Source organism: Bacillus rossius, chromosome 3 (genome assembly GCF_032445375.1).
Source record: "Bacillus rossius redtenbacheri isolate Brsri chromosome 3, Brsri_v3, whole genome shotgun sequence".
Taxonomy (NCBI): domain Eukaryota; kingdom Metazoa; phylum Arthropoda; class Insecta; order Phasmatodea; family Bacillidae; genus Bacillus; species Bacillus rossius.
Window position 1 is genome coordinate 122,837,443 of NC_086332.1, and position 22,319 is coordinate 122,859,761.

At 35.6% G+C, this 22,319-nt stretch overlaps 1 protein-coding gene across 1 annotated transcript in view; it reads left to right on the top strand.

Annotated features, from left to right (window-relative positions):
* The window catches only part of LOC134531215 (FK506-binding protein 59), a 191,665-nt gene that overhangs the window by 128,867 nt on the left and 40,479 nt on the right, over positions 1-22,319 (top strand). Inside the window, exon 6 of the mRNA XM_063366873.1 lies at positions 499-649. Within this exon, the coding sequence (XP_063222943.1) occupies positions 499-649 (151 nt within the window). The remainder of the gene's footprint in view (positions 1-498; positions 650-22,319) is intronic.

Here is a 22,319-nt window from a genome sequence, read left to right on the forward strand (position 1 = left end):
ATTTACTGGATAAGATAGAATTTCCTCGTTGCAAAAAAATTAAGATACATTCAAAGAAACTAAAAAAAAAGATCAAACTTGTAAGTTTGCTAAGAAAATATTTGATTTTGAGTTATTTTTTTAATATACAATGTGATTATCAACATAACTTTAGAATATATACTTAAGCCACAGTTATATATTAATTTTTAAAAGTGTTATTTCTGTTAAAAACAAAACTGTTCAAACTATTTTGACTTTCATCACATAGCATTAGTAGTCACATTATTTTTACATATCAATTTATCAATATCAATTCATCAATATCAATAAGTAAACTCTGTGATCTGTAAGTTTCCCGTCCAGCGCTAACAAATGCTTAAACTGACGAAATAATGAGAAGTTAACAATTGAAAGGTCACCCTGTCGTGTTCTGGTCGCAGTAGTCTGCTGGCCTGCCTCAGGTCTGCTCACCGGCACTGCTCCGTGGACTGATGTCCGAGGTGTGCACTGTTGCAGGCGAAAGAGAGCTGGTCGCTGGACAGTGAGGGCAAACTGGAGCAAGCCAAATTTTTCAAAGAGAAAGGCACCAATTACTTCAAAGCTGGAAAATATGAGTTGGCATTAAAAATGTACAAGAGAATTGTTCCATTCTTGGAATATAATACAGGTTGGTTTACTATTACTATTTGATTCTGTAGCTTGTCAATATAGCAGTAGTGACACACATTTTTGACAGATTCATTTGGGTCTTGGTTTATACTTAATCAATGCTGGATTCTATGATCCTTCACCATATCTGTGAAAATGGTTATTATTTGAAAAGAACTGTTATTGGAATTTGGATCAATTTTGATCAATCACTGGCATTTGCGGTGCAATGTGAATAGGATAACTAAAAATTTAATTTAAAAAAATTGAGAATAATCATAAATAAAAAATTTGTGGTACTTTGAAAAGAATACTCTCAGGCTAAGCTTCAAATTATGGATTTGTATTTTGCTTTATATAAAATATTGTGCTTTTTTACCAAGTGTTCAGTCAAGCAAAAAATTTGTTTGTGACCATGTCTTTAATTGTCTTTAGGATACTGCTCTGGTACAATATCACACAAGTAAATGAACAAGGGGATCTAAAATCCAGTTGATCAGAAAAGTATTACTATACGTAGTTCCAAATTCTGTAAACAATTTTTCAGGCTTTTTTTTTTTTAAATATTTTTTAACATAGGTTAAATCAATACCTACCAAAGGGCATTGAGGTACCTAGATTTTTTAACCAACTAGAAGTAAATGGATATGAAGATATTTACAGTTCAAACAAGTGATGTGCAATATTTCAATATACTTGGTTTTTATTTATAATTAGAAATAAAATTACAATCCTCCAACATACAGTGAATCATAAGTGAATGGTTATTGTAATTACTCTTTCATTTAAGACATAATGAACATAGTATAAAATTTTGAAAGTGAGAGGGGAATATTTTACATAGTTCATAATTTTTAACTCATATTTTAAAGATGGTAAAACCTTTTGATTAAAATAAGATTTTTTGGGAAAATGTTCATTTTATTCATCTACTTATCACTTCACATGCTGCCACTTTATGATCAATTGTAATTACATGATAAAAACAAAAGTAAAAACAATTTTACTTGGTCTGACTAAAAAGTGCATCATTCTGAAATTTTATTTAATTTCCTGAAAATTGTTACTCCTGAAGATGAATTAACAGTTCCATGGTCACATGCAACCCACAATACAAGTTTTCCTCTGGGCTTGGCCACCAATTTACAAAAAGCCTCCACTTAGGCCTACACTGCTCCCTATGATTAAATATTCTAATTAAAAACAATGTCTGAAAACAACATGGCCCAGACCATTGACCTAAAACTATGTGCAAATCACATTACACCCACTCCTCAGAGTAATGCTTAAATTTGTTCCTAGAAAACAGAACACTAATGAAAACAACACTAATCAAATACTTTTTTTTCTCCCCATAACAGACTATGTTATACAAAATTATTTGTTTTCCAATCAGGTAAGTATTCTTGCTGACAAACATTTTATTCAAGACACTACTCTGGTTAATATTAATTTACAGTACACCAATCTCTCACTTAGCACGTCTTCACATTGCTCGAATTCATTTAGCGAAATGTTAATTTTACTGCCCCAGTCTTGCATAGCATCGCGGTAAATTTCAGTTATCACAAAATCGCCACGGGCAAAAAAAAAGTGGGGCATGATGCCATAAAGTCTGCTTGAACTCTGTAAACAACAGATGTACCATGGGCGATGGCATACTGTTAGCTATACGAGAGGGAAAGATATGCATGTGCAGGTCTGACTACGCTAACGGCTGTTGTACACACATCAGCTATGGCAAGTTCAGTTGCGACTATGGAGTGTAAAGGACCAAATGTTTTTACGTTGTTACCACTCACCACCTCAGGGTAGCTCCAAATTAGTTGATGAGTGTACATACAGGTTGGTAGCACGTCACGAAGTAATTTATACGCAATATTCGATGTATTACCTTTTTTTTATTCATGTAAAAATCACAATATATTCCGTACAACAGAACACAAAAAAAAAATTAAACTGTACATCCAGAAAGGAGAAAACACGGAGCCATCGCCCGACCACGGCCTGCTCGGCCCGCTGCCCGAACAAGGACCGCTCGGCCCGGTGCTCGGACAATGACTGAGCTTACAGCCTTCCTTCCCTTCGTGCGGGCAGTGTCCTGGGCTCGCTGACGTAATTCTCAGACAATCACGGCGCATTCTTCTGTTCCACACGCAGCAATTTTCTCTCTCACACTCCTGAGACAGTGACTCAAACGCCTAGCGTGTGAAACAATGCCTCGGTCGTGGAAATAATGAAGCAGAATTATGTCAGCATGCCTTTTCACACAAAGAAGCCAGCAAAAAAGAATAACTTCAAAAATATATCTGCATTTAAGAAATAAAAACAATAAACCCGGTGAATTAGGTTCACAATAACCTCTTAAAGGAAAAACTTTACATCTAACCTGAAATATGACAAAAAAATTTATAACAATTTATTATTACTGGAGTGCATGGGAAAAGCTATAATCTGGGTTGTTACAACATCCATGTGTACTGAAGAGTCATCTATCAGCGAACTCTCCAACTTTTTGCAAAATTATTTACCTCCTCACCAGGGAGTGATACTTGTCAGTTCTCTTGCCTATATGCTCCCGGTTTAGTGGCAGCGCTTACGCACACCCTCTGGTGGACGTTTCAAGAACTTGGCTCGAGATGGTTCATCTGCCTTCGATGGAGTGTGCCACCTGCACATTTCCACTAGCGCATTCTATCATGTGCTTTACTCTCCAGAGTTGTTGCAGACATGTGGGATGTTAGCTGAACACTGAACATGCAGCCATCATTAAAGATAAATACACAATGAAGGGAGCAAATATCTATTAAGGAAATAGGAAAATATTGTTTGTTGATTCGTTGTATTATTAATTTGTTGCATTGTATTTAATGCTACACCTGTGCGCACAGAAATAAAAATTCACGTAAAGGAAAACAGCTCTACTTCAAATTTATAACCACGCTACTTTAAATCATGCTGTAACTTATTGGTATCATTACTTAAAAACAGTGCTAATCGAACAGCGTTACTTCAAGGGGCGGAGGATGTATAATGTTAATTTGTGAGCCACCACTCAAAGATGTGACTGTCGACTTTCAAGGGATGATAAACACAGGCGACTGATAACCTCACCTTTCTCCTGGAAGGAGTTGGAGTCATTGGGTAATCACAAGGCATATTACAATTCCAGCTAATCACAAGATAGTTTTCAACACTGAAAACAGACTGGTGATCTGCAACTTTGGTCCATGGGATACTTCATGAGTCCTTGTTTCTGCACTATTATTATTGTTGTTATGCTTTCAGAAAATGGCAATGATACCAAACAATATGGACTACACGTGGATACTTAAACAACAACCAAAAAATAAAAATTAACTAACACTTAGTGACTATGTAAATTTAAGGGGGGAGGCGATGTAGATATAAACTAAATGTGCTCTTGTTTTGAAAAAAGAAAAGGTTGAATACTGCTAGTCCAGGGGTAGACAACCTGGAAATGTAGGTGATCTACTTTTAAGTCGCCACATGTTGAAATGATCTACTGTTCTGTTTTATTGATTATACATAAACAAGTTTACTTTCACACATTTACAAAATAGTCTCTCGATTTGGTTTTTTCCTTGTACGTAGTTTTAAAATACCCTATTTTTTGTGGTTACAATACATAAAGAAATAATAATAGAAATAACTGAATTAATGGAGGTCTGTTGTAGACGAAACACTAAAAATTACAATAACATTGAAAAATATCTCCACTTAGTGGGAAACTTGGCAGAAAATTTCCTTAACAATAGCTTTGATGTTTGGTGAATAGCTGGTTACACTGAGACGAATGCATGATTCCAAATGTTCATCAGTTATCCTACTCCTGTACTTATTTTTGATGAAGTTCCTATTGGAAAATGAAGACTCGCATAGGTACGTTGAAGCAAACAAGGCTCTCACTCGAAGTGCAACATCAGTGAGCACTGGATACTTCTCTTGAGGAATGACTTGCCAACAGGTCTTTGGCTCTGCAACACTTTTCACACGCAAGTCATTTTTCAATGTAATAATTTCGAGTTCTGTAGCTGTTCTATCAATGTTGAACGCCGTCTCCATTGAGGAAGTACAATCCTCAAGATTCAGGTTTGCCCATGGAAAAGAGACAAACTGGGATATCAGAGAAATATTTTTGAATTCTGAAAATCTAGTCAAAATCATTTTTCAAATGAGACAAAAGTTTTACATGTTCTTCTCTTTCATATGGGGTCTCCAATGCTTCTACTAGATCTTTCACGGTAGGAAAGTGCCATAAATCACCTCCTCTTAGGCTTTTCTCCCAAAATTTAAGTTTTTCAATGAAAGAATCTGCTTCAGATATCATTTCAACCATTTCCCTATCTTTCCCTTGAAGTTTAATGTTCAAATCATTGAGTTTTTCTATGAGATCAACTAAGAAAGCTAAATTATGAAGCCACCTTGCATCCTCAAGAAGATTTGCCATGGAGTGTTCCTGTTCTTTCAAAAATGCTGTAATGGCAGGTAGCAGTTGAATGAATCGTGGAAGAACTTTGCCCTTACTCAGCCAACGCACCTCACAATGCAGAAGTAGCTCTCCATACTGCAGTTGTAATTCATCCAGCAAATCTTTGAAGAGAAGTCTTTGGAGAGGATGGGCCCGTATTTTGTTAACAATCTGCACAACTACTTTCATGGTTTCATTCATGTTCAAGAACTTTCCACACAGATATTGCTGATGTATGATGCAATGATATGACAAAAATTTTGGAAAGCTTTTATCTCTTGGACACTGAGCCAAGAAGCCATTATTTGAACCAATAAGCGCAGGCGCTCCATCAGAGGTAATGCTCACAAGCTTGTGAATTGGAATTTTGTCAGATATAAGAAACTGCTTCACTGCAAAAAAAAAAATATCTTCACCTCTAGTATGGCCTTTCGAATGAATCAGTTTCAACAATTCTTCTTTGACTGAAAAGTCGTTGAATACAATTCGGGCAAATATTGGCAACTGAGCAATGCCAGTTGCGTCATTTGACTCATCCAGCTGGAGAGAGAAGTAGCAGCATGCATCCAAATCTTTATTTATTTGAGATATGACATCACTTGCCATATTTTTAACTCTTCTTGTGATAGTTATAGTTGAAAGTTGCAGGGACTGAATAGCTGCCATTATTTACGATTTGTTTTTAAAATTTTCAAACAGATCATCACCGGCTTCAAGAAATGCTTCTTTAATTAACTCCCCGTCTTCAAATGGCTTCTTATGTTTTGCCAACACATAAGAAATGCGATAAGAAGCACTTGTGGCTGCTGTGCCCTTATCTGTTACTTTCGTAAACATGTGTTGTTATAATGACAACATATTTTTCAGTTTCTTAATTTTCTCTCGCCTCAGTTCTGAGTTCGGGAGAAATTCTTTATTTATGTTTGAATGTACTGTTTCAAAATGTCTTTGTACATTACTCTTTTTCACGAATCCAATATTTACTTTGCACAGTAAACAAATGCATTTGCAGTTTGTTTTGGTGACAAAAAAGTCATGCTCCCATTCTGCATGGAAGTTGTAAGTCTTTTGTTTCTTTGGTGCACTCATCACAAGTGATTAACTTATCACACCACAGTCAGTAATTAAGAAATGTGGGCTTAAAACAAATGTAATAGTAAATGTTGTTGCACGGCCAACAATCGTCACGTGAATATCAGAAAACAATATTTACACGCAGTTGTGTCCTGTTTAGAGTATTTGGCGTTATAAATCAACAGCTGTGAACACGATCAGGGATAAGAAATGTCATCACAAGACGACTCTGGTTTCATTACAAAAAACAATCTCGTTTATTTTCTAACATCGGTTCATCATACACGTATGCATAAACTGTAGCTGTGTATTTTTAAATGGCATTCGTTTAATAAACATCACGATTAAAGCCATTATTTTTGTTACATACTTGATAGTTTTGAGGTTATTAGCCGTTATAAACAAGGATGACTTGTAAACTTCGTTTTTATTCTGGCAGGATTGCCAACATTTATGTACCCACAAAAATTCTCTAAGTATGTTGCATGAAAATATCTTATTCGGCAAATGAGTTTATTATAACTTTCTAAACGCAATATGTATTTCTTATTTCGCTTTCAATACATTTTCTGCTACTATAATTTCATTTCTGTTAGCGTGTAGAAAACATCAAAATGTAGCTCCACATCAGTGACATTTGCTATAAGATGAGATCAAGATGGCTACACTGCTGAACTGTGTATCGTGTTTGTTTATATTTTCATTACACAACAAAAACCTTTATGCAAAATAACACATTTTTTTATTGTACTGGTGGCGACAGCCTTATACCTACTCAAAAATATTTGTAAATGATCGGTATCATTCGCGAACGAAGAGTTTTTTTAAATTGTTCCTCTATCAGCTATCGAAGAATTGTTATATTCTTGATGTTTAAATTTCATTTTAGACTTGCAGTGGTTCGTAGTAGGTGGAAAATTTCGTGAATTTTCAATAACGCCTGTGATCTACTAAATATTTTCTCGTGATCTACCAGTAGATAGCGATCGACACGTTGCCGACCCCTGTGCTAGTCTATAGTCTGAGATGCAAATGGACTATAAATAAATAAAATATTTAGAGTTGTTACCCAGGTTAAATTTTAAACAGGTTGAATTGTGTACTGTCTGTTCAGATACAGTCCACACATAGCGTGTAAGCGAGCCATGTACCCACATTGTTCCGTTATGCTGTCGGCGAGTGCAGTAATAATAGGTTATGTTACAATTGACTAAAAAATTATGGTGATTCACATAATTGATGATAGATATTTGATTACAGTTTATTTATATAAAAACTTGTTCATAATTATATTTAAACTTTATAGCCAAATGCCAGTTTTTAAAATTAATTACAAGTCATCTACACGTGAACTGTTTCGTCGACTGTTTATAAAGTGAAGTGAAAAGTTAACGTGGTTTTCATTGCTTATTATAACAACAATTTCGGCAATAAAGGTTAATTATTCTTGCATTTTAAAAATCTGATTACTAGTATAATTTCAAGTATGTATTCTTTTATTATTAAAATAAAAATGATTCAATTTTATTCATAAAAGTATGCAATCATTTCATCAATGTTTTTTTTGACGTCACGTTAAACTATCGGCCGTAAACCGACTTTAAAGACAACCAATTTTTTCTTAACATTTTTATTAATATTATTTAAACATAATATAAAAGAAACTACAATCAAATGACAGAAAACTTTACTGATCTGTATAGTACAATATTTATTGACAAATTTATTCTTGGTCACAGGGTTTACAATTTTTCGGGTGATAATCATCATAGCAACATTGGACACCATGGACAGAATATAAAAGCTACCATACTACACAGGCATGTACTTTTTAATACAATCAAAAGGAAAAAACATATTTTGTTCATATTTCTAAATATTAGTTTGTCATCACATAATTTGGAACTGTACCCAGCATATCGTAACATACAATTAAAAGCTGTTGCACTCAAAATCCAGTGAACAATAGAATAAATTTTGATATTTTTACCTGCAGGAAAAAAATAAACATGGCTGACACATTGGGGTGCATTTTGGTGGAATCACTTTTATAGTACACATAGCTTTTCATTGATGTCGTTATAAACCAACCAGTAGTTTATAGTAATTAATAATGTTATTTAATTTCAAAATTTGTATATACTTATTTGTGAAGTATTGCCACAACTTGTGTTTTGGGGAACTTTCTTCTTTTTCTTTTCATTATACTTCATAGTAACTTTTAACAATGATATCTTTGGATTTAAAAATATTTATTTGCCTACTTCCTCTATTCTTGCTTTTGAATTACAAGGTTGATGGAGAATTTTTATTAGGAATGGTGAATTCGAACGGCCAGCATGAAAGAAAATGATAAGCAGCACACTTGACGGAGAGTTCGAAATGTACAAATCTAAAATTTATATAAAACTTATAGTTCATCGCTGTCAATATTCGTCTAGAACTACATAATCATCGTCGAAGATAGTCAAGAACTACATATGCGTCATCGAGGATAGTAAATCACTACATCATTATCAAGAATGTGAACAACTGCCTTTCGTCGTCATCAAGAATCGCCGGTTTGGAGACCCATCAACTAACAATCGCTGTCCACATCGGGACCTGTACCACATCCAGCTGTACACACTGAGGGCCGCTGTTCCTGTGGAGTCATCATCAGGAAGATCGAGAACTAGGACATCACTACGTCAGTACGAATTTAGTCACTGAGATGCGCAGTTCACGGTATAGTTGAAATACCATATCTTAAGGTGGTATTGTCCTTAACTTGCGGCATATTCTGAGGTAACTATGAACTACGAGAAAATTTTACATCTTTCCAACTCCACAAGCTTATAATTAGTAGCAGTACATAACCCGACAGCAGTTTATCAATCTTATGTCTGATTCACCTACTTACACCCATATAACCTGAGATACTAACCGAAGAGTCCCGATTGAGCTAAAATAAGTTAAAACTTTACTACATTTGAATATAGCAACATTTGTAATATCAAGTTTCAAGAGGATATTGCAATAAAAATATTAAATTTTTATTTGAAGAGGTGTCCTATTACACAGGTTGTGCAATATTAATCTTTTAAACCATTCTACTGAATATTGTTATTCTCGTAAAAATTCCAATTATAATGTTGTAATGTGAAAACAATATCATTTCCAGTAATTCAACTATTCATATTACAACAGTGAATCGTTTGCGTTATCATTGGAATTGTAGTTAAAAATTGAGATTAATGATAAGTATAATTTTGTGTTTATAAATAACACAGTGGTTCACCTTAAACATATACTCAGAGATCATATATGTTCTTTAGAGGTTCTCAAATTTGGTATTAACCAAATTACTTTCTTTGTTGGTCTGCCAATAACCGGGCTATAGCCCGGCAAGATACTTGTGAACCTGCGCAGACCCCAATTCGTGGCCTGATGCACACTACCATCACGTGATAGCCGCCAGGGGAAGTGGAGGGGATAAGTTCCGCGCTTCACTCGGCTGCGTGAGAATTGCGTCAGCGTGTCATGCTGGGACCACAGAGTATGTAAGTGAACCAGAGACGAAATAGAGGCGCGGTCTCTTTGATCTTGGTGAACTCGACAGCAGACAGTCGAAAAGTTGGCCGCCATGTTTGTGGCGTGTGCGCTGCTCATAAACACATGTTGAATGCAACGTTTTCCTGAAGTATGGATCATTATTCCGTAAAATTTCTACTCGACACATAATTATATTCAATTTGCCATTAAGGTTTAATGCGTGGACCATACGTTATGAATGCATTCAGTTACGATTCATGCGTAGATTGGCTAGTGGTGAAGTATTATGAGACGGTGATTTTTTGTTGTGTTAGAGCGTGTTTAATTAAGTGACGAGCCTATTTGTCAGTGTGTGACGGCGTGTTTGCATAGGCAACTTACGAAATATTTTATTTGCGTGAAATCAGAGGTTATACAGCACACAATCCATGACCATATCTGCATAAAAGAAAAAATAGTGGGAAGACCTATATCAAATTTGTTGCATTTGATCCTCCAGAAATATTTAAAAAAAAAAAAATAAATAAATACACAAATGACGTGCACACTAATCATTCCTTTCTTTTGGTACGTACCTAAGTGAGTAAAGCATGGAAAGTATTAGGCCTAGTTCTAGGACAGTAGGTAGTCAACCTGTTGCAATAAATTCAAATTATATAGTAAATATCAGGAATAGCTTCTCGTGCAAAATTCTTGAAAAAAAAAAATCCCGTTTTTACTTAAGGGGCCCGCCTCGTCAAGGGTGTATGTGTGTTAGTGAGGCGGGATGATAAGTGCGACGCTCGATGGTATTTCTAGCGCGGTATCACCTCTAAGCGCAAGGCTCTGAGTTGACGCGTAGTCTTGTCGTCGTCACAGGATAACTGTGAAATTTGAGCGGTGACCGCAACATTATATGGCAGATAAATGAAGATAAAGGTGTAATGTAAGCCCCTTAAGTGCTTTTAATAATCTGTACTGGTTGTTTTACGCCTAAAAATTACTCTGAAAACATGCGTTTTAGCCATTTTAACGCTTCTAGAAATACAGTTTAAAAACATGATCCAAAATTAAAAGTACTTTTCGGGCCTCAGCGAACTCTTAAATGCTTTTCGTAAACATACCCCACTGGGATATCTTGAGTAGTTTTGAAATGGCGTTGTTTTTCCTGAAGCTCTGCGCACCGTGTGTGTGACCAGGTAGGCGGCGCCCTTAAGAACTAACTTGATCTCATTTGGGTGAAAGTTCCGTATTGCGTATCCAAGTTAACCCTGTGGTCCTGATGGTACGATTCTGATGGCACGGTCTTGTACAGCTGACCCTGTGGTACATGATGCTTATTTTTTTTTTTTTTTAGCAGTGGGAGAGACACGTAGTGCGAAACCTGATGTAATTTATCTTACAAATAATTTATTTTTTATATCAGCTTTCTCGCTGTAAAATGCGTCGGCGCTACGCTCATCCCCACTGCTAAAAAAAAAAAAGCATCATGTACCACAGGTTCAGTTGTACAGGATCATGCCATCAGGATCAAAGGTATATCTGTATACACCTGGATACGCAATACGGAACATTTACCCTCATTTGTTAAGTATGATAAGGTTAGATTACATTGGGATAAGGTTTATTAGGTTTCAATTATGTTTGGTTAGGTTTACCTTAGGTTAGGTAACAACTGATTATGTTTCAATGTTATGAAATCATTACTCAACACTATGTACCCACATGAAAAAAGTACATATAAATGAAAATTGTAGCCCATCACTTATGTTTTAAAGCACTCTGATGGTTTTACTCGAACAAACACTTATAGGTCTATAAGCAGCTATTTTATTTTAACACGCTAGGCCAATCTTAATCGTGATATTCCTATATTCGTTTACTGCATAAGATAACAAACCCACATTACACTCTAAAATATTACTGATAATTAAGATAACAAATAGAAGAAGGAAAGTAACAGCCACATTTTGCAAGTTGTGGAATCAACATTGCAGAACTTATAGGTACTAGGTTGACACGTTATTTTTACTTACAGTATTTCATCTATAGGAAATCTGAAGAAGCTTCTTTTTTCAGGTTGACCACTGTTGTTTGAACAGTTTGGTGCCGAGCACCAAGTGGCTCCAAAACGTTTACGAAACTCATTCATTTTCATAAAACTGATCTCTGCAGCATCCCAAAGTTTAAAACGCTATACCAACGCCAGAATTATACTTGCGGCTAGCTTACGATGTGTCAACACGGCGAGTTCGGGTGTACACAGCTGATTTCGCCTCTGGTTCTTATCTCCTCTGTGCCGGGACCTGGGTTACACGGTACAACAAGCGAGCCTATCCGTTCAACCTTGGGAATTAAGTCGAACCTTATTCCAGGACGACCCTTGCGAGGACAGGCGCGTGAAATTGTATACAACGTTGCGACGCATCTGAAAGAAAAGAAGTTGCTGTACGGTTTAAAATACAATGTTACTGAAGCGACAAGTGCTGCGACGGGTGTGTCTGAATCAACGGTAAAAAGGATTTTGGCTGAGGGGAAAGTAAAAAGTAAAATTGGTCTGAACTTAACACCTACTGGCAGAAAAAAAAAGAACGCAAAAAACAGTTAGAAGTCGACGATTTTACGTGTGGTGCTGTGAGGAGAAAAGTGCATGAATTTTACACTTGTCAGGAAAACTGTTCCAACTTTAAATAAATTAAAGACGGCTTTGCGAGATGATGGTGTTTTGGACTGCAGTAAAGAATTTTTGTGAAAACTGTTAAAGAGACTGGGATTCCGTTGGACGAAGTGTCAGTCAAGGAGAAGGATTTTGATTGAGAAGCCTGATATAGCAGCATGGAGGGGGCGTTTCCTTCAAGAAATGGAACAGTGATTGGTTATTAGATACTGAAATAGATAAGATTATTGTTAATCTTGAAGAATCTACAGACGAAGATTTCTCTAGTGAAACGGAAAATGCCAGCTTCACATCAGACTCCGATTAGGTAAATAACATAATATAATAACTATCTAACTATTAAAATATTACGTTGGCATCTTAAAATTATGTATCTATAATCAACACGCGTTTTTGCGTCGAACATTAGTGACGGAAAAAGTAGTGACAAAACGCAAATGTTCTGTATTTTACCTTTAAGAAAATGCTATTTTTACAGAACCCTTAACCAAATGATGATTTGATAACCAAGCCTTCAAAGAAAGAGTAATTTTAACACATGCAGCATTTTTGTTTATGATAATATAGTTTTTTTCACAGAGAGGTTTTTTATGAGTGCAAACAAATAGCGTGACTGTTAGCATGCTGATGTTCTGTTAACTTGAGTTATTTTTGTAAATATATATGTGTTTGAATGATTTGGACATGGGTTAACGATGTGTATTTTCCAGTTGTGATTACATGATGCAGTTCATGTGTTATAACCCTTGTGTCGCGTTCGTGTAAGACGGGCTGACACTCCATCGCCTTGGTTTGGAGGGGTCGCCACGCCTTCCCCCCCAGACACTGTCGTTGCGCTAAGGGGCGGTAAAGGGAAAGGCAGCCCATGCGCACGGCGATAAGAGAGACGGTTCAGATTTAACTTTTCCCCCTATAGTCAGATTGAAATAGGCGATCACATCGTACAATGTGTTATTGACCTGACCACATCATGACCTTACGAGTAATAAAAAATTATTTTCCCTGACGTACGGTTTCATTAGACTCCAAAAATTTTTGATACAATTATTGTTTTAATTTCCTTGATTTGGAGCAGGTGACGATGACATTCCGGTATTCCATCTCCAAATGTTCGTCTGTTTCTTTTTCAACCCTCGGCCGAAATTTATTACAGAATTCTTGCATAAATAAGAAAACGTGTGGTAGCAGTTCTCGAGAAAATGTCGAAGCATATTGCCCTGGAAAAATTAGCATCTATTTTTTTTATATAAATTAGTATCTATTATTATGAAACTAGCATTTTAAATGCACCTTTTTTAAAAATTAATATTTTTACAAAACTGCACTACAGGGTTACTTGTAGGCATTTTTATATATGAACATTTATATAATGTTTAGTAACTAAATATTCATATATAAAAATACCTACAAATAACCCTGTAGTTCAGTTTTGTAAAAAAAAAAAAAAAAAAAAAAAAGCCCAATTTTTCATGCCTTCCTCGATTAAAACCACAAAAATAATTTCAACACTTATTTTATTTCAAAAATCGGTAGTGTGATGCGCTAGCAAACATTAAGTCGCAGGTTTAATTCATTGAATAATTCACAAATCAACTGGAGGGTCAATCCATATCACTTCACCCAGGCTATGACACCCACCAACTCAGATTTTCTTGAAACTTTTTTTTAACTGGACCACCCATCAAGTTACTGAACAACCTAAATTTTTTTTGCTGTAGGATACATAGTTTCCGAGATAAAAATTTCCAAAGTTTTGGAAAATTGTATGTAAGTGACAGTTTAAAGACACCACTTTTCAAAACTGTTATAGAAAAAAATTTGTAGCTCTATGTCTAACTTACATATCATTACGAAATTTTTTTCCACCTATGAATCAAAGTATGTAGATTTCAGAAAAAAATGTTTCATAAATCCTGAGTAACTCTTGACACACATTAAAATTTAATGTTCCATTAAGAAACAAATATTTAAGTACAATTGCTTGGTTTTATTGAGTTGGTTTTATTGCTGTCATAGAAGATACCCAGTAAATTTTTTTTTTTTAATTGAACCTAAAAGAATGATCTACAAGATTTTGAATGAAAAATGATGGTAATTTGATGGCTTATATAGTTATTTTCATCTTAATTTATAATTTAACTTGTTCATTACAAAATTGAAAATACCTATTTTGAATTATTCATAGTTAATTATAAAATTGTTTTAATGTTTTAAGCTAAACATTTTTATCTGGAAGGAAGGCTATGTGTCCTGAGAAGAGAAATATTGGGAGATATAGTTTATTCCATGTAAGGTTTCCAGATTGTGACATTTCTCTTCTGAGAAAGAAGCCTAGGACAGTTCCATTGTGTTGATCTTTAATCCCTACCAGCTTCCTTGAAAAACCAGGCCTTTTCAAGCCTGTTTACAGACACTTTTCTCAGAAGAGAAATGTCAAAATCTAGAAACCTTACGTGAAATAGACTATAGTGTGTGTGTATATGAAAACAGCTGACATAGGGTTCAGCAATTTGAATGCAGCAGATGACTCAGCATGGCAGATACTGGCATGAGTCATACCCCACTATCTAAAGAAAATGAGCTGATTCTTAATTACCCTCTTTCTTCGAGATAAAGGGTTCAGCTGGAGTGGCAAGCCATTCCTCAGTTGTTTGCTAACCATTGTTGAGTGAAGGTGCTGCACATTGCTGTGTTAAAATGTTGTAAGTTTATTAAAAAAGTGCTTGCAATATACCTGAGCGAAACTATTTTTTAAAATGTCCCAAACTGAACAACATATTGAACAGTGTAGTATAGGAAAAGTAAATAGAACAGAGTGTCACAAGAAGTTTTACACACATGTGGTTAATCTTATAAACATTGAGACAGTAAGTGCTTCAGAAAAAGAACTTTTGGCTGTGAGGAGTGGGGTAAGTTGTGAACTTATACTTATTGTCTGTGAGCATCATACAATATACTACCTGAAAAAATTTGAAACTTACCAGACAAGTTGTTTTGATCCTTTTAACTGCCATAAGAAAAAAATTACAATATCATTAAGGACTGTGACATCTGACTTTTCAGAAAAAAAATCAATGAAATTCCAATGCTTGTGAAATCAGTTTCTGGGCATGTAGAGACAGAGTACAGAAACATCCATATTTTAAAAATATATGACCGAGAGGTGGATTCAGATAGTGACGGTAATCACAGTATTAGAAATTTACAAACATCCATTTCAAAAGAGGAGACATTAGAAACAATTAATACATCATTGGCAGAATTAGGAGTGTCTCCATTGAAACTTCATTCCATTTCATCACACAGAAAACCTGCATACGCAAAAAGAAAGGTTGAGTCAGTATATTCCACTTAAAAATTAAAATGAGCAGAGTTATGGGAACAGAATTGTCCCCATCTGTTAAGGACATTAAAAAACTGCCAAAAGATATAGAACAAAAAGTGAATTATATGGATGTGCTTGTAGGTTTACTTAAAGCAAAACTAGGAACTCCTATCACGCGGTGAGAAAAGATACAACTTTTAACACTTGCTCCTGCTTCATGGAGCAAGAAAAAAGTCATGGAACAGTTCCATGTGAGTGAGTATGCTGTTCGTCAAGCAAGAAACCTTCTGAAAGATAAACGACTTGGACTTATGGCTTTACCCGAGCCAAGAAAAGGAAACACACTAGATAAACACACACTTGAAACGGTGACAAACTTTTACCAAAGTGAATAATATTCACGAATCATGCCAGGCAAAAAGGACACTGTTAGTATGTCGAAAAATGTACATTCACAAAAGCGATTAATACTTATAAATTTAAGCAAACTGTATTCTGCTTTTAAATTTGAATATCCCAACATTAAAGTTGGTAATTCGAAATTCTGCATGTTGTGCCCAAAATTGTGTGTTTTAGCAGGGTCTTCTGGCACACATTCTGTTTGTGTTTGCACAATCCATCAAAATGTAATTCTTCTGCTTCATGCTTGTCATATAGAAGAGACATACCAGGATTTGATTGGTTATTTAGTGTGTTCTAAAGATAACAGAGACTGCATGCTACGACACTGCTCTCAATGCCCATCAAATGAAAACTTGAATAGTTTTCTACTTGAAAAATTTGAGGAGTGGGACCCTGAAGATGGGTGTCGACAGACAGGACACAACAGGTGAAATTCACAGTGACATTTGATGAATATGTAACAACTTTAATTGAGAAACTACAGATACTTGAGCCCTATGCATTTATAACTGAAGCCCAGAACTTGAACTGGATACAGCTGTAATTCTCCTAGACTTTTGTGAAAACTACACGTGTATCATTCAAGATGCAGCACAAGGGTATCACTGGACAAATGCTAGTTGTTCACTACACCCAGTTGTACTTTACACGGGTGTCCAACAATCAGAAGACCTACTCGTCTCAAGTATCTGCATCTTGTCTGATGATTTGGAGCATGATGTAGCATTTGTGTTTGAAACGCAAAAAATAATCACTCAGTATATAAAGAAAATGTTTCCAATAGTAAAAAATGTAGGTACTTTACTTTAGTGATGGATGTGCTGCACAGTAAAATAACTGCAAAAACTTTCTCAATCTCTGCCACCACAGCCACGACTTTGCATTAACTGCGTCATGGGCGTTTTTTGCTACTAGTCACGGCAAATCACCTTGTGACAGTATTGGTGGTACAGTTAAGCGGCTGGTTACCAAACCTAGTCTTCAAGCATTTCCTAGTGATGTAATATACTCCGCTGAAAAAGTGTTCATCTTCTGCAAGGAACGAATCCAAAACATAAAATTCTGGGTGGTTAAAAAAGAGACACTGTTAGAAACACGTCAGCAACTGAATGCAAGGTTCTCCACAGCAAAAACAATTCCAGGTACACGCAACTTTCACCATTTCATCCCTGTTTCTGAAAGATCAGTTTTGATGAAGAATTCTGCACTGTTTTCCGTTTTACTGAAGAGCAGCTACCTGACACAGTCAAAATGACAGATATATCAACGAACTCATACATTGCATGTATTTATGACTCCTACTGGTTTTTCGGCTTAGTTCTTTCAAAACATGAAGGGGAAGGTGATGTAAAAGTGAAATTCATGCACTCTTATGTCCCTGCACCATCGTTTCACTGGCCTCCACAGAATGACATCTGTCACATTCCTCTTTGCAACATCATTTGTTCTGTTAGTACTCCCTTCACCAAGGGTTCTGGAAGAGTGTACTACTTCTCTGAAAAGGAAGTTGATTTCATACAACATCAATACAAGAAGTCTCGACAGTTAAAATGAAAAGCACTTTTAAGCATTATTCCATAAGTTTAATAACTTTATTTTATAAGTTATTTTTCTTAATTGGCAACTAACATTCTTTATTTGCAATTTTTCTCCTCATTGAAAAGGGCCAATTTGCCTTTTTAAATTTATCATAAAACTTTTCTTGCCATAAACTTTATTTATTTCACAACAGTTTGTAAATTTAGTAGTCATTTACTATAAGAATTTTAAAGTTTCTGTAATGTATTGAAAGTGTGAAGTTGTAACGTTGCAAGAACCCTGCCCTCTTAGCTAAATATTTTTCTTTTAAACTATTTTTATGCATGTAAATATTTCTTAAAAAATCTCAATAAGAATATTTTACCATCTTTATGTATTTTAGGGTTAACATTTCACTTGCTGTATGCTTTAAGAATGTACCTGGTATTTTAACAGACGTTTTCAATCATTACTATTTTTTATGTAATTATTCACAAAGAAGTCACTGTACTAGATTTTTGCCTATTTTGGCCTACTTTCTCAGGTTTTTTCTAAATAAGTTTAATTTTGTAAAGTAATTTGTATTATAATTGCTGCTTGTAATATTCATTAACGTGTTGAATGATTCTAGAACACGGGACTATGTCTGATGTGATGGTTAAAAAGAGAGGCATGAAAGGCCTGTAAGTGGGAGTGAGAAAGAAACTGTGATTCCCCGCTAACCGAGATAAAAGCTGTGATTCACCACTGGTCGTGGGAACTGTGTGATAACTGCTGTCTCACGGTGTGGGAGAGAGAACGAGAATGGGAATTCCCTGGCTCTATGGAGAGAAAACTGTTTTCAATATGTGTTCTGTGTTCCTATTGGCTTGTATCTGTAAGTGTGAATGAAGCGTGCGCTGATTGGTCGGTGAGGTCATGTGACTTATCCTCCCTGCGTGGAGGAGACAGTGGCAAGAGTTCACCAGTCGTCTGCCGATTGCTGCACCAGTAGGTCGCGTTCAGTGGCTTCTCGCCAAATTATGTAGAATTTGTGAAGAGATAACTTAACGTTGATGGTCAGAGCCAGGCCGAGTATTAAGTCAACCTAAGTTTTTTTTATTTCATTCGGACAGTACCAAATTAGAAATTGTGATCACCTTCGTCGGCGTTTGGCTCGTGGCGAAGTTCATTTTCGCTGGGTGCGGCCATGTTCGAGGCCGCACTGACTTAGTGTAATTGCAGTAAAATATTACTGAAGGACGTTATTTTTCGTTAATTCACATCGCGCAAACTGCAAGCATTTTTCGACAGGCAGATGTACGTGTTGAACGAGTGAGTAAAACTGTGAAAGTGATGGGATTCGTCTGTGCATTCTATCTTGAAAAAATAAAACACACTAAAAAATTGGCGCAACATCTGTTTATTTTTGTATGTAATGAACCGTTACAAAGTTACTTCTCTTGTATTGTGATGGAATGTGTTTGTGTATGTGTTAAATATAAGATGTAATTTATAGTTGAAATAGCTATATAAGCCATCAAATTACCATCATTTTTCTTTCACAATCTTGTAGATCATTCTTTTAGGTTTAATTTTAAAAAAAATTGACTTGGTATCTTCTATGCCAGCTACAATAATACCAACTCAATAAAACCAAGCAATTGTACTTAAAAATTTGTTTCTTAATTGAACATTAAATTTTAATGTGTGTCAAGAGTTACACGCAGGATTTATGAAACATTTTTTTCTGAAATCTACATACTTTGTTTCATAGGTGGAAAAAATTTCGTAATGATATTTAGGTTAGACATAGAGCTACAAATTTTTTTCTGTAACACAGTTTTGAAAAGTGGTATCTTGAAACTGTCACTTACATACAATTTTCCAAAACTTTGGAAATTTTTATCTCGGAAACTATGTATCCTGCAGCAAAAAATTTTTATATTGTTCAATAACTTGATGGGTGGTCAGTTACAAAAAGTTTCAAGAAAATCTGAGTTGGTGGGTGTCATTCCACACTAGAGTTGGGTGATCTGATATGAAATGACCCTGGATTTAATTGGGTTATATTTTGAAATTATCTCAGAATGCATGTAACTTGGCTGAATCTTGGAGACAAGGCAATATCATGTAGTATATTAACAATAACCAGTTACTGACCACACGAGTCAAGTGTAAAATGTGGAGAACACCAAGGACACTCCCACTAAAGCAAAATGTTTTCATCTTACTAGCATACACCTTTAGTATGTGGGATGACAAATTCTGCCGCAAATATGGTGAATGATTATTTTTTTATTAACTTAATTGTTGATAAGTCTTTAGTGGCATGTATATCCTAGGAAAACAGGTGTGAATATAGAGTGATTCAGGTAATTGAAATTCTATACAAAGTGTTGTTTCTTTCTGAGTGTCCAAGCATAAATTTTGTATGAATTTTAAAACTATAAAAATATATGGAGCAGTAATATTTTATTTAGGATTTTTTACGAGTGAATGATATTTATGATATTTTAAACTAATTTAGCTGAATAAAAAACAAACATTTATTTTGAAAATGCTCTAAAATAGCATTATGTTGGAAATAAGCAAAAAAAGAGCATTTAAAGTATAAATTAACAAAAAAAAATTAAAGTGAAAATTAGCAAAAAAAAAAATAGCATATATAGCAACATGCTAATTTTTCTAGCCCATACTAATGAGTGGTTTTGGCCACATTTCCTTTCTGTATACATACTGTCTTTGTTCCTTGGAATTCCAGTAAGCGATTGTATGTGGAGTCATATGCACATCCCGTTTGGTTGATTGTATCCACGGGCGGATCCAGCGTTTGATGTCAGGGGGGGTGAATGTAGGTTTCAAAAGTATTTAAAATGGGAGAGTCCGGGGGTCCACCCCACGGAAAAATTATAGATTTTTGCATGCAAAATGGGTTTTTGTATAGCAATTTTGTGCTTAAAATGTCAAATACACTTTTGGTATAGTCTGTTTAATTTTTCCCAGAAAATTAGTTTTGGTAAATGATAAAGTTATCAGAAAATAATAAATAAAATACAATAATTAAAGAATGTGCATAACATTTGTAGTTATAACTAAAATTAAAATGTACATATAATGATTGTGCATAACTGGAAGTTGCAAAACAACCGGTTTTCTCCATCATAGAATGAATTCCATCCTGCGGATTCTCTTGCTTGCAAAGCGATCAATGACTTTTTCTTTATCAATCTCGCAGCCATAATGGATATGCAATAATGCAAGTCCGGTCAGTCTGTCTTCCTTTGTGGTAGATCTCAACCACGTCTTAAGTCTTAATGTCGAAAATGTTCTCTCTGCCGAAGCGACACTTACGGGTAAGATGACGAAGATTTTCAGGAGAATGTAGATGCCTGGAAACAGCTCCTCGTCACACGAAGCGAGAACATCGAGAGCTGTGGAGGGTATTGTATTGTTAATTTCTTTTTCACGGGTCCACTTCGCCTCCCATGATCGAACCTCGGCATTAAGTTGTCTTTCCGCATATTCTAGCCCATTCACTCCAAGGAGAGAGCCATACTGTGTAGAAACTTTTTTGAGATTTACTTGACTAGAAGAGGAAGTTGGCTGTGAAGCTGTTGCGTTTCTTCCGAAAACCGATGTTTTAAATCTTCGACAATGTGCTCCAGAATGGGAATGAATGCAGCTCTTCGGAAATATTCAACAGAGTTCGTTGATGGGTAATTTTGTCTGTGTGTTTTCCTTTTCACAAGCCGAGGTATAGTTAAATCTACACATCTCCTGAGCAAGACCATCAGCTTCGTTAAAAAGTTGAGAAAAAAGCTCTTCGCACTGTGTACGTTTTGTATTTGTAACAGAAAGAGTATCTGCCAGAATATCTTGGGCAACTTTAAGGTCTATTGAAATCTTCTGATATAGTCTATTCAAAGGAAGAGTGTCTCCCAGCATATCAGATAAGCAGATGACTGTGACAATAAATTCACTCACAAAATTCAGTCAAAAAAGTCTTTGCTTTTGCAGCACTTTCAGCATCTTTCCAAGATGCAACACACACTAAAGCCTGAGCTACTTTCAGAAAAGATGTTCGGAACTGCAAAACGCCATTGTGTCTTTCGATCCAACAAGTTTCACACAGTCCAGAGAGTTGGTGACATAAAACTTTCTTGAGTAAAGCTGAGCATTTTGATGATGCAGTGAAGAACGAGATTATCGTTTTCATTGTTGCAATAGTATTTCGAACTGCTTGGATGCTGGAAGATTTTGATATGGCCAAATTAAGAGCATGATTGTGACATGGACAGTGAACAGCATTCACAGCTTCTCGCCTGACTTCAGCCACAGCACCACGAATTGCTTACACCATGACACTGCACCCATCTGTGGATATGCTAACACTATGGCTTAGGTCAAGACAGTGATGCTTTAGAGCAGAAAGTACTACTTGCCCAATATCTTTGCCACTTACAGTTGGTTCATATACTTCATCTTGGTCCTTGTCATCACTGTTCACAAATTGACGAACATTTAAAAATTGTAAAATGCCTTCGTGCACTGAATCTTTGTGTACATACCTCAAAACATGTGTCAACTGGGACTCTTGAAGCATCAGAATTTTCGTCGAACATGATGCTACTTTCACTGAACACTGTCCTGTCACTGACTATGCAGTAGGTTACTGCCGAGAAGGCAAGGCAGTCGTCTGTTGGCGC